The 11,539-nt window shown below is 67.7% G+C and overlaps 2 protein-coding genes across 2 annotated transcripts; one reads left to right on the forward strand and one right to left on the reverse strand.

Moving 5' to 3' along the window:
* The first annotated feature begins 2,833 nt into the window (after positions 1-2,833).
* Positions 2,834-8,541, forward strand: VWCE (von Willebrand factor C and EGF domains). The gene is made up of 20 exons (XM_035539193.1): positions 2,834-2,943; positions 3,409-3,503; positions 3,598-3,687; positions 3,816-3,944; positions 4,024-4,140; positions 4,217-4,333; positions 4,554-4,682; positions 4,776-5,098; positions 5,175-5,268; positions 5,335-5,417; positions 5,830-5,917; positions 6,052-6,137; positions 6,271-6,388; positions 6,611-6,696; positions 7,066-7,162; positions 7,272-7,354; positions 7,596-7,686; positions 7,789-7,871; positions 7,957-8,047; positions 8,408-8,541. The coding sequence occupies exons 1-20, from the start codon at positions 2,834-2,836 to the stop codon at positions 8,539-8,541; spliced, it is 2,244 nt and encodes a 747-aa protein (XP_035395086.1).
* A 452-nt stretch (positions 8,542-8,993) lies between these two features.
* On the reverse strand, positions 8,994-11,058 carry LOC118244703 (pepsin A-like). The gene is made up of 9 exons (XM_035539845.1): positions 11,003-11,058; positions 10,772-10,916; positions 10,501-10,618; positions 10,296-10,414; positions 10,008-10,207; positions 9,613-9,729; positions 9,386-9,530; positions 9,211-9,309; positions 8,994-9,143 (listed from the first exon to the last, which is right to left on the reverse strand). Exons 1-9 carry the CDS (start codon positions 11,056-11,058, stop codon positions 8,994-8,996), a joined length of 1,149 nt encoding a protein of 382 aa, XP_035395738.1.
* Between the last annotated feature and the right edge of the window lie 481 nt (positions 11,059-11,539).

An 11,539-nucleotide genomic window follows, 5' to 3' on the forward strand; every position in this document is an offset into this window, starting at 1 on the left:
CTTCTTGGTGGTGACTGGTGCAAACTGGCTGACGGTGACAGTGCCAAGTGCCTCTGCCAGGGAGGCACGTCCCTTGCCAGATTTTTGAGGAGACTTTCCAGACCGTGTGCATCCCTTTAGAGGAAAGAAAGCTGCAGCTTGCCTCTCCCCTGTAGCCATCTCTGGAGCAGTGCTTCTTGGCAGCACATGGGACAGCCTTCTTGTGTGGCAGCAGCCCTGCAGAGGTCGGAGAGGAGGAAGGTGTAGGGACACAACGCTGCTCACAGCCTTCCTGGGATCATCCCGCAGGTGCCATACAGGCAACCCACAGTGACCAGAGAGCCTCTGTGTGCTGATGGTTTATCCCTGCAATAACCTTGACTCCCTCGGGCAAGGGTGGGTTACAAAGAGGGGTCCTGGATTTCTGCAGGTGTAGCAGCCTGCTCCTATGTGCCATGTTCCCAGAGGAGCAGTGGGCTGGGATTCCTGTTTCCCAGATGCCCAGCAGGCAGCGCTCCAGCTCAGCGCTGCCAGCCCTTCTGCACTGTGGGCTGGTGCTGGGATCACAGAGGGGCAAGATCAGGTCAGGCTCTGGCTTTATGCAGTCTGGGGTCCTGCCCGGGCCAAGGCCAGAGCCAGCAGCTGAGCAGGCAGCAGCCAGAAGCCCTTTTCCAGCTGCCCTGGCCCTTCCTGCCCTGCTTGCTGCAGCTTTGCAGGGTCTCCAACTGCACTCAGGTTGGCTGCGAGCAGACTTTGACTGAGGCTGACGTGCAAGGTCTTGGGCTGGTCCTCAAGCATCATTTAGCATGAACCATGCTCAATTCTGTTGCTGGTAACTTGCTCCCTGCGGGGGGAATCAGAGGTACCCCTGGCTCTGCAGGTCTGTGAGCAAACAGCCCCTCTGCGAGCACAACGTGGGCATGCCGGAAAGCGGTTCGCTCCCCTGGGTGGCAGCTCCCTGTGCTTAAAATACAGATTAATAATTATCCTCCCAGGCTCCACGCAGCTGTAATCTGTCCAAGCCAGGGGCTGCCTGGGCTCACTGCTGCAACCGTCCCTGCAGTGTTGCCAAAACGCACAGGAGGGGGCCGGGGCAGTCCCTGGCTGCCCTCTGCCCCGTGGTGTTGGCTGTGCTGGGGTTATCCTGGGCCTCCGCTTGGGTCCAGCCGTGCTGGGCTGCACCTTACTTGGCATGTGCATCCCATCCGTAACGAACCGAGTTCCTGGAGCCTGGGAGCACCCCGGGGAGCTCCTGTCCTGCGCTTGGCAGGATCTGGGCCACAGCTAGAGGGGAGAAGGGGGCCAGGATACTGCCAGGATACCAGGACAGGTCCTCGCCCCTCCCCATGCACCTCTGCACCTTTTGCTCAAAAAACTGCAACCGTCTGTGAGACCAGCACGGCCCAGCCATGTCCTTGGCAGGTTTGTGCCAGCATAGGTTTTCTCCCATATTCTTCCTTTCCTCTAGCAGCACTGCCAAAGAGGTTGGGCAGCATCCTGAAAGGCGAGCTTGTGCTGAAACGGGAGCTGGGCTTTCAGCAGGTCTGAGCTGTTGGGCAAGCCCTGCTTTCTTCGAGGAATTCATGTGGAGGCTATATTTGGACATCTCTGCTTGTGTTTAGGATGGGGGAAGTGGACTGTGACCCTCTGCAGCAAGCCTGCAGTGTGCTCGTGCTCCCTGGGAGCAGGCGGCTTTCATTAGCTCGGGTGCTTGGTTTGCCTGCCCAGAGCTGCTTGATTCCCTGGCCTACGGGGCCGAGCCCAGTTCTCCTTCCCCACAAGCAAACCTGGCTCTGCCCAGCTCCCCAGCACCCGGAGCAGCGTGGGGCTGCAGGTGCAGATGCTCACAGCCTCCCCGCAGCAGGGATTTCGGCAACGTTGGTGCACGGCCCTCCTCCTGCCGTGGCTGGAAAACCCTGCTCTGTGTTTATCCCGTGCCACTGGCCAAGCTCCAGCGTCCTCCTCCCTCCACGTCCCCTTACATGTGGCACCCCAGAGCCGTGCACCCCATGATGACGGCCCATGCTGGTGCAGGGTGTGACCGTGCTTGGGGCGATGCCGCAGGGGAAGGGTCCTGGGCAACCCCAGGAGGGTTTTTAGGGGAACCCCGCTGCGAGGCAGGCACGGAGCTGCGGGCAGCGGGTGGGTGCTGCCGCTGCAGGGACTGACCCCCTCTGACCAGGGGCCGGCCGCCCGGCCCTTTGCTCCCTGCTCAATCATTTACCTGCCCGCGACCTTCGCTTCGGGGCAAGGCCGGGGGGGTTTCGCGCCGGGGGGGCCCCGCAGCACCCCTCGCCCCTCGCTGCGCCCTTCCCCACCGGCCCCGCTCCACTTTGGCCCCTTTATCTGCTGCGTGCTCCTCTTTGGTGGGTCCCCGCGCAGGGCTGGGAAGGCAGCCCAGTGCCGCCAGGAGGAGGAGGAGGGGTGGGGAGAGGCCAGGCCGGAGCTTTGCCAGATGTGGGAAAGGAGAGAAGGGGGGACGCTCGCCGCTCGCTCGCTTTCCCCCCCCCAGCCCAGCTCCCCGCAGGCGGTGGGGCGGCCGCGCCGGGGACCCCGTCCCGGGGGACACGACGGTGTCACCGGGCCGGGGGCGAGGCCGGGGCTCGGCGAGCCCGGGAGGCGCTGGGTGAGCATCCCCACGCGCGTCCCCCCGCGCGGGGTGGGAGGAGAGCCGGGTCCCCCCCGGCGCTCCCCGCTCTCGCCTCCCTCCACCCCCCGCATTGTTCCCGGCCCGGCGGGCGGGAGGAGGAGCAGGGCCAAGGGCCAGCATGCGGTAGGCGCCCGTGCCGCCGAGGAAGGCAGGCAGGAAGGCAGGCAGGAAGGCAGCGCTGCGAGCGTGCCGGAGCCGCCTGTCATGTTGCTCGAGCTGCTCGTCCAGGCTGCCTGTGTGTCCCTGTTCCTCCCGGGCGGCCAGGGCAGGGTGTACCCCGGGAGGAAGAAACCAGCCAGCTTTGCCGTGGAGAGGTAGCCGGGTCCCCCCCTTTTCCTTCTCCCTCTCGCAGCCGCACCTGGGAGCGGCGGCACGCCGAGCTGTGCCGAGCCCTCGGCTGCCTTCGGGGCTCCCGTCCCGGCCGGAGGGGCCGGCACCCGCTCGTGGCTCCGTCTGCACGGGGGCGAGGAGAGCGTGACCCTCGCGGGGGTCTCGCTCCCCGCGTCCCTGTCCTCGTCGGGGACGTTTCTCCCCTGTCACCATGTGCTGGGGTGCTTGGACCGGCTGGGGTGTGAGTCCTCTCCTGCCGTCCCATCTCGCTGGGGGCTCACTCCACACCCTGGTGCGCCCCGAGCCTGCCTTCACACTGATCTGTGCTGCGCGGGACGGGGCGTCTGTGGGCACGTGGGTGCCCGCTCCCACGTGTGTCCCCCTCCCTGTCCTCATGGGCTCGGTCCCGGGATGGGGCAGGGCGTCCTCAGCCTCTGTCCCTCGCTCAGGCGCCGCGTGGGGCCCCACGTCTGCTTCTCAGGCTTCGGCAGCGGATGTTGCCCCGGCTGGATGCTCGCTCCGGGCAGCGGGCAGTGCACCCTGCGTGAGTACAGGCGCCCCAGGCCCTGCTGTGCTCCCCAGGATGGGATGGGGGGGTCCCCCCGCCGCTGAGCGCTGCATGTCCCCGTGTCCTGCAGCGCTCTGCCCCTTCGGCTGTGGCAGCGGCTTCTGCATCGCCCCCAACCTCTGCTCGTGCCCGGATGGAGAGCAGGGCATCACCTGCCCAGGTAGGGTCCCTATCCCCTCCCAGGGCAGGGCACAAGCCCTGGAGGTGGGGCAGGAGTGAGTGGGGGGGAGCGTAAGAGGGCTCCAGGGGTGGCCCCGGTGCCCCGCGGTGCCCCCGCTTGCCTTTCAGAGCCACCAGGAACATGCGGGGAGTATGGCTGCGACCTCTCCTGTAACCACGGTGGGTGCCAGGAGGTGGCCCGCGTCTGTCCCCTCGGCTTCTCCATGGTGGAGACGGCCAACGGCATCCGCTGCACTGGTGAGATGGGGGGGGGGTCAAGGCGCGGCGGGGGGCCCGCGGCATCCCCCAGCTCCTAGATGTCCCCTCTCGCCTCCAGACATTGACGAGTGCCTGAGCGCCGCCTGCGAGGGTCTCTGCGTCAACACCGAGGGCGGCTTCGTCTGCGAGTGCGGCCCTGGCATGCAGCTCTCCGCCGACCGCCACAGCTGCCAGGGTGCGCGGGGCCGGGGGTCAGGCGGGGGCCAGCGGGGCCGAGCTGGGCCCGCCGAGCCTCAGCCTCTGCCCGGCAGATACGGACGAGTGCCTGGCCACGCCGTGCCAGCACCGCTGCAAGAACAGCGTGGGCAGCTACCGCTGCTCCTGCCGGCCCGGCTACCACCTCCACGGGAACCGGCACTCCTGCGTGGGTGAGCGCTGCACGCCGGCCCCTCTCCATGTTGCGACGAGCCCTAGCCTGCAGGGACAAGGTGGCCGTCGGCACGGTGCTGCTGCCATGTCCTCGTCCTTGCTCGGGCCGTGCCCAAGGAGATGGCGCACCAGGCATCCCCGTGCGTCACGCTGGTGGGGGTGTCTCTCCCCCGTGAGCCGGCTCCTGCCTGGGCACCGATGAGTCCCCGTGCTCCCCAGATGTCAACGAGTGCCGGCGGCCGGGAGACAGACGTGCCTGTCAGCACGCCTGCCACAACACCCCAGGCAGCTACTTGTGCTCCTGCCGCCCCGGGTACCGGCTCAGCGGCGACAGGGTCTCCTGCGAAGGTAACTGGCTGCTCCCCTGGGCCAGGGTGGGTGAGCAGGACCCCACGTGCTCCCTGCCTGCTCCCTGAGTGATGCCTGCTCCTTCCCTTCTAGGCTTCCCCAAGTCCATCCTGGCCCCCTCACCCATCCTTCAGTCCCTGCAGCATCCCCCCACCCTCGTCCTGCTCCCTCCCGGCCCTGGGGGACCCCTCCTGGTCCCCAGGGGCTCTCCCTCTTCCCACCTCCCTGCCGCACCTCCGGGCACCCAACCTCCTCCGTCCTCACCCACCACCGTGTCCCCGGTCACCGAGCTGTCCCCACGCGGGGAGGGAGCCCCCGGTACCGCTGCACCAGCCCCTCGCTGCTGGTACCGGGGGGCCCTCCGGGAGCCGGGCACTCGCTGGATGGAGCCGGGGTGCCGGAGCTGTGCCTGCCAGGTAAGTGCCCTCTCTCCCTGTGCCACTGCTCACCGTGCCAACTGGCTGTGGCGCTGAGCTGTGCCTGCCCCGGCAGGGAGGACGAGTGCTCTGCGAGGCCGTCAGCTGCCCCGTGCCTTGCTCCCACCCGCTGCCCGCCCCGGCCGGGGGCTGCTGCCCCAGCTGCACAGGTGAGCCCCGGCAGCTCCAGCCCTGCGCCCCAGCATGGCCCCCCCTGACCCTCCCCTGGTTTGCAGGCTGCTTGCACGAGGGGGTGGCCCGTGCCGAGGGCGACGTCTTCTCCCCATCAGATGGCAACTGCACCGTATGCGTGTGTCTGGTGAGTCCACGCCGTCCTGCAGTGGGGTGGGCTGGGAGTGGGGCCTGGGTCCCATCTCATGGCACTGTTGGGATGTCTCGGGCTGGGCTTCGTTGGCACCGGGTGCCCATTTTGGGGAGGTGTCACAGTGAGTGTCACAGTGAGGGAGACAGCTCCAGAGCCGTGGGGCAGGAGCCAAAATGGGACCTGCAGGTCGAGACGGGGGGTGGGCGCTTTGGAAGTGTCACCCCACGGCGGGTCCCCTTTGTGCTCAGCGTCAGGAAGACAAAGCCATTTTCTCCCTCTGGGAGTGGCTCCCCAAAATTGTCACCGTGGTGGTGTCCATCACTGCCAGGCCCTGCTGGGGCACTGCAATTCGTGGGGCAGATGCTTGCCTCCCCATGACCGCGCCGGGCTCTGCTCTGCTCCGCAGGCTGGAAACATCTCCTGCATCTCCCCCGAGTGCCCCTCGGACTCTTGCCCCAGCGCCTCGCCGCCCGACTGCTGCTCCTGCCAGCCAGGTGGGACCCCCAGGCGGAGGGGGGCGAGGGGCTGCGGGTGATGCTGCCGGGGATGGGCCGTGGGGTCCTGGCGAGGCACGACTGTGCTCTGCTCCCCATCCAAGCTCTGCCCTCACCGCCTCTCTCCTCTCCAGTAAAGTGCAGCTTCCGCGGCCGCACGTACGTGCACGGAGCCCGCTTCAGCTTGGACGAGGACGACTGCACCACCTGCGTCTGCCGGGTGGGTCTGGGGATCCCGTGGCAACCTGCTGGGGGTCCCGGCCTTCCTCTGGTGTCCCGTGGGGCAGAGGGGCGCAGGCAGGATGGGTGGCCCCAGCACGGAGCCGGTGCGTGACGCGTCCCCGTCTCCGCAGGGTGGCGAGGTGGAGTGCTCCTTCGCCCCCTGCCCAGCGCTGGACTGCCCACAGCACCAGCGGCACCTGCGCCCCGGGCAGTGCTGCTTCACCTGCCGGGACCCCCCGCGCCCCTCGGGTGAGCCAGCACGGGGGTCCCTGGGGGCTGGGAGGGTGGGATCTGGGGGAGCTGCACGCGGGGGCGCACAGGGATGGGACGGGCGTTCCGGGGGCATAGTCACAGGGTTTCGGGGCGGCGAGCGGGGAGCGGGCACGTGCACAGCAGCACCCACGTGCATGGAGAGGCTGGTGGGCTGGGTGCCCGCATCCCTGTCCCCACCCGTGTCCCTGTCCCCACCAGGCTGCTTCGTGGATGACAACGGGGTCGAGTTTCCCATCGGACAGATCTGGTCTCCGGGCGATCCCTGTGAGTTATGCATCTGCCAGGTGAATGAGAACCTGCTCTGCTTCACTCCTCCTACCCGTCCCCATCCCCATCCCCATCCCCTGCATCCCTGGGTGTGCGTGGCATGGAGAGACCAGGTCTGGGAAGGAAAGAGGTTTAGACACCAAAGCCAAGTCCCTCTCCGGCTGCCTTCTGCCTCGAACGTCCTGCCTCTGCCTCTCCTCCAGCCGGGCTCCCGGGACACCCAGCCCTTCCCTCGGGACACCAGGCTGCTCATGGACGTGGTCCCCAGCAGCTCCCCAGCTCCGTGGGCTTTTGCCCCTTCAATTTTGGGTTTAAACCCGTCAGTTTGGGGTTTAAGCCCACCAGCACAGGCCCGAGGTCCCTGTCACGTGCTTCTCCCCCCACAGGCCGATGGCTCAGTGAGCTGCAAGAGGACGGACTGCATGGAGACGTGCCCCTACCCCATCCACATCCCCGGGCAGTGCTGCCCCGACTGCTCGGCAGGTGACAGGGACCAGGGGGGCAGTGGGGGGGCGGGCTGAGCCTGACCCCCCCCCCCCGCCAGTGAGCCTGGGGGGTCTCCAGGGCTGCAACCCTGCTCTCCTCCTGGCAGGATGTACCTACATGGGACAGATCTTCTACAACAACGAGACCTTCCCGTCCCTCCTGGACCCCTGCCTCAGCTGCATCTGCCTGGTGAGGGCTGCGGCGGCCAGGTTTTGGGGTGGGTGCCTTTCCCCAGGGTGGGGGCCGAGGCAACAGCATCAGTGCGGCATTTTTGCCCCGGAGCACAGGGTCCGGGTGCTGCAGGATGCTCTTGGCTCCCGTCCCTCAGGCTTTTTCCCATCGTAGGAAAAAGCTGCTGAGCCTCTGGGGGCTTCCCCCCCCCCGCCCCAAGCCCGCGCTAACGCCCAGCCCTCACGTCTCTCCCTGCCAGCTGGGCTCGGTGGCCTGCTCACCCGTGGACTGTGCCATCTTCTGCACCTACCCCTTCCACCCCGAGGGCGAGTGCTGTCCTGTCTGTAACGGTGAGAGCCGGGGGGGGAGGGCACAGGACCACGGCCCCCACCCTGCCAGTGCCCCCCCGCCCCACGCTGAGCGCTGCTGCCCCCCCTCCCCGACACCCCTAGACTGCAACTACGAGGGCAGGAAGGTGGTGAACGGCCAGACCTTCAGCCCCGAGGGACAGCCCTGCACCCGCTGCACGTGCCAGGTGAGCCCGTGGGGCTACGCCGGGGACCGGGCGGCTCTCCCGTGCCTCCTTCCTCTTCATCCTCCTCCTCCTCCTGCCGCTCCAGCTCGGGGAGGTGAGCTGCGAGGAGAGGCCGTGTCCCCACTCGTGCACCGAGCCCCCTGCGCTGCCTGCTGCCTGCTGCCCCGCCTGCCAAGGTACCGGGGGCTCGGCACCCCCGCGCTGCCCCCCACGTTTGTGTTGCGGTGTGCCTTTTGCCCCCCACGGCGGCGCTGGGCTGGTGGTGATGTTAACCTGGAGCATCTCTCCCTCCACCGCAGACACCCAGCTCCCACTGCAGAGAGGCGACGTGTCCCCATCCCCATCCCCGTCCCACAAAGAGCTCGTGCCCACCGGCAACCCCCAGCCTCCCCGCCACCGCCTGGCCCAGCTCCTGCTCCACGCTGCCCCCTTCGGCCCCTCTCCTGGGGGGGAGCGCCCTTCCACCACCCCGAGCCCCCCCCAGCACCGTGGGGGGCTCTCAGCTGCTGCTCTACCCCCTGCTGCCCCCCCTGGAGAGGCCACGGGACCCCCAGCTCCCACGGGCAGCCCTGGGTCAAGGCGGGATGCTCAGGGGCATCCCGGGGACGCGGACCCCTCGGCCGTGCCAACAGCCGGCAGGGAGAGCCCCGGCGGGCACGCGGCTCCCTAGAGCCACCCTGCCTGGAGGAGGAGAAGGAGGAGGAGGAGGAGGAAGGCTGCAGGACCAGCAGGCCTGGCTGGCCAGGCGTGGCTGGGGACGGGGCGCTGAGGCACGCAGGTGGCCGTGCCGAGCACCCAGGGATGGCGACACGTCCCTGCGCCCCGCTCTCTCGGGCGGAGGGCACAGGGTCCTCCAGCTCCTCACCGCCCCATGGCGCAGGAGGCTGTGGGGCCAGGGGGCCAGTGCCAGCTACTCCCTCCCCCAATAAAGTCACCCTGGTATTTATGCTCCCTGCTCCTGCTTGCGCCCACTAAGCCCAGCACTGGGGCTTTCCCCAGCTCGGGGCAGTTTGGCACGGTCCCGGAGGTGCTCGTCCAGCCCAGCGTGGCTTTGGGGACAGGAGGGACCTGCCCGTGCTGCCCAGCTGGGGACTTTATTGTGGCCAGATGCTGTGGCATGCATCAGACGGCAGGTGCCAGCCCCACCATGCCATTGGCCCTGTCGAAGACGCTGTAGTAGTGGCGCAGGAAGATGTCCCCAAGGATCCAGAGCTCGCTGGTGGCCGTGGGCAGGGCGTAGCCTTCGAAGCCGCTCATGCAGGAGCCATCCTCCTGCTGGTGGGGACAGGGTGAGGGGCAGCAAGGCCACAGGTGCCGGGTGCCAGCACTTGGTGCTCACCTGGAGGATGTAAGCCTGGGGTGGCAGCGGGAACTGGGTGCCGGCAATGACGAAGACGATGTCAGGCAGGAGCCGGATGAAGCTGCAGCTCACCAAGTACTGCAGGGAGGGGACAGCACGGCCTCAGCCCTCGCGGGAAGCCACCAGCACCCCGTCCCCATCCCCGTGTGCTCACCACGCCGCTGGCACTGCGCCTGGCTCCCATCTCATACTGGATGTTGCCCACGCTGCGGCTGGGGCCGGCCAGCAGCGAGGTGCCGCTGTCCATGATGGCCTGGCAGCCGTACAGGCAGGCGATGGGGCGGCCGTACATGGTGATGCTGGGGACACAGCGGGCTCCCTGAGGCCAGGTGTCCACCCTGGTGCCAGGGTCCCCTTCTCCGTGCCACGTCCCTGTGCTACCTGTCCACCTTGATTTGCCAGTAGGATTGGGCGGTCAGCGGGATCCAGCTCAGGTTCCCGGTGAAGTAGGTGTCGTCGATGCCGCCAAACAGCACGAAGCTGCCATTCTGCTTGTTGCTGGGGCGAGGGGGAATTGGGGGGGGAAGGGCTGTGGAGCTGGGCATGCTGGTGCCCCCCGGCCCCCCAGTAGGAGCTGTGCACCCCAGAGGGCTGCTGCCAAGAGCCCGGTGCTGCACACGTTGTTCCCAAAGCGGGTTCTGAGTTTGCCTCGATGAGAGGCTTTCCCCATCAGTAACATTTGCACCCGGACGCTGGCACTGTCGCCGACTGCGTGTGGCCACCAGCTTGCCCCGAAAGCACGCGGAGGGGTTTGCCTGGATCCTGCCAGCACTTACGGGGTCAGGTAGATGGAGAAAAGGTCCTGAGACACCAAGCGTTGGCTCATCATGTTGTCAAAAATCGGGGTAGCGCCGGAGGAGGAGATGCTGGGGAAGGCCAGCCCCAGGAAGCCGTCGAAGGGCGCGTGGGCAAGGAAGGAGCCAGGCTCCGTCTGGCTCAGCCCAAACACCTGGTTCTGGACTTGGATGTTCCCAACCTGGTGGGGAGAGTGGGGAGGCTCGGGGATGCCCCTGCCTCACCCCTACAACCCAGCTCCATGCCCCGGCTCGCCCACGGGTGCTCACCATGACGGTGTCGTAGCCCAGGACGCCGACCATGCTGCCGGTGCCGTACCAGGTGGCCACACTGGTGGTGGTGCCGCGATAGGTGGAGGAGCGCGCTGGGTCGAAGCGCCGGTGGTTGGCTGCAGCAACGGGAGACCTGAGCAGGGCGGGCAGAGGAGCAGCCCACCCGGGGGTCCCCAGCATCCCCCCGCCCAGTGACACTCACTGCAGGCCGGGCTGGAGCAGTACACCGAGGGCACCCACAGGTTGGCTGAGCCGGTGTCAAAGACGACGGAGAACTCCTGCGGTGGCGTGCCGATGGAGATGGTTCCCACGTACTCCAGCTGCCAACAAAGGGCACCGAGTGTGTGTGTGTGTATGTCACTGCCCCCAGCCCCCCGCCCCCCCCCCGCCCAAACTGTCCACGTTCCCCCACATGTCCCCGTGTCCCTGCACTGGGGTTCCCTGCCAAGCCCCCCAGCTCTGCCTGCACTCACGTCCATGTAGTTTGCCAGGGGCTCGGTGGCAGTGGTGGGGTGATACTTGGCTGCTGGGGAGGGGGACTGCTGCAGCAGGACCCTCCCCAGCACCCTGCCATCCAGCAGTGCTCGCCGCAGCGATTTCCTCCGGTGCAGGCTGACCCTGCGTGACAGGCTGATGCTGAGCACGGGGACGGAAGGGTTTGGGTCCTGGGGTCCCCCTGCCCCGACCGCCGGTGTCCCCCTCACCTGTTCTCCAGGCCGTGGGCAACCACCACCATCCCCAGCAGCCACAGCCACCTCATGGCACAGGGATGTGGTGCGGTGGCACCAGGGCACCTGTCCCTATGCCGGAGGACACGGAGGCGTTCCCGGATGAGGCGTGCCAGGCACCCCGATAAGCCAGCCCATGCACCCCGGTTGGTGGCATGGCTCGGCACTTATCGGCAGCCTGCTGCAGTTGCCTCTGGCCCCCAGCACACAAGGTGCACGGTGTTTGCACAGCCGGGGGCACCGCGGGGAGCGGGCAGGAGCCGTGCCACCGGTGGGGCAAAGTGGGACCCGGAGGTGGCACCGGGCAGCATCTGCCACTGTCCCCTGCATCCCCAGGGCAAACGTGCTGGATGCCCTCTGCGCACGCAGGAGCCACGTGTGGCTTGCCAGGGGCTGGGGGAAGAGCCACCCAAGAGCTCTCGGGGGCTCAGCGGCCTGTGCTGGCCCTCCTGGTGAGCTGTGTGCCAGGAACAAACACAGCGCGGGCGAGTCGTGCCAGCGCGGCAGCGGCTT

This window comes from Cygnus atratus, chromosome 5, assembly GCF_013377495.2.
Source record: "Cygnus atratus isolate AKBS03 ecotype Queensland, Australia chromosome 5, CAtr_DNAZoo_HiC_assembly, whole genome shotgun sequence".
NCBI lineage: Eukaryota > Metazoa > Chordata > Aves > Anseriformes > Anatidae > Cygnus > Cygnus atratus.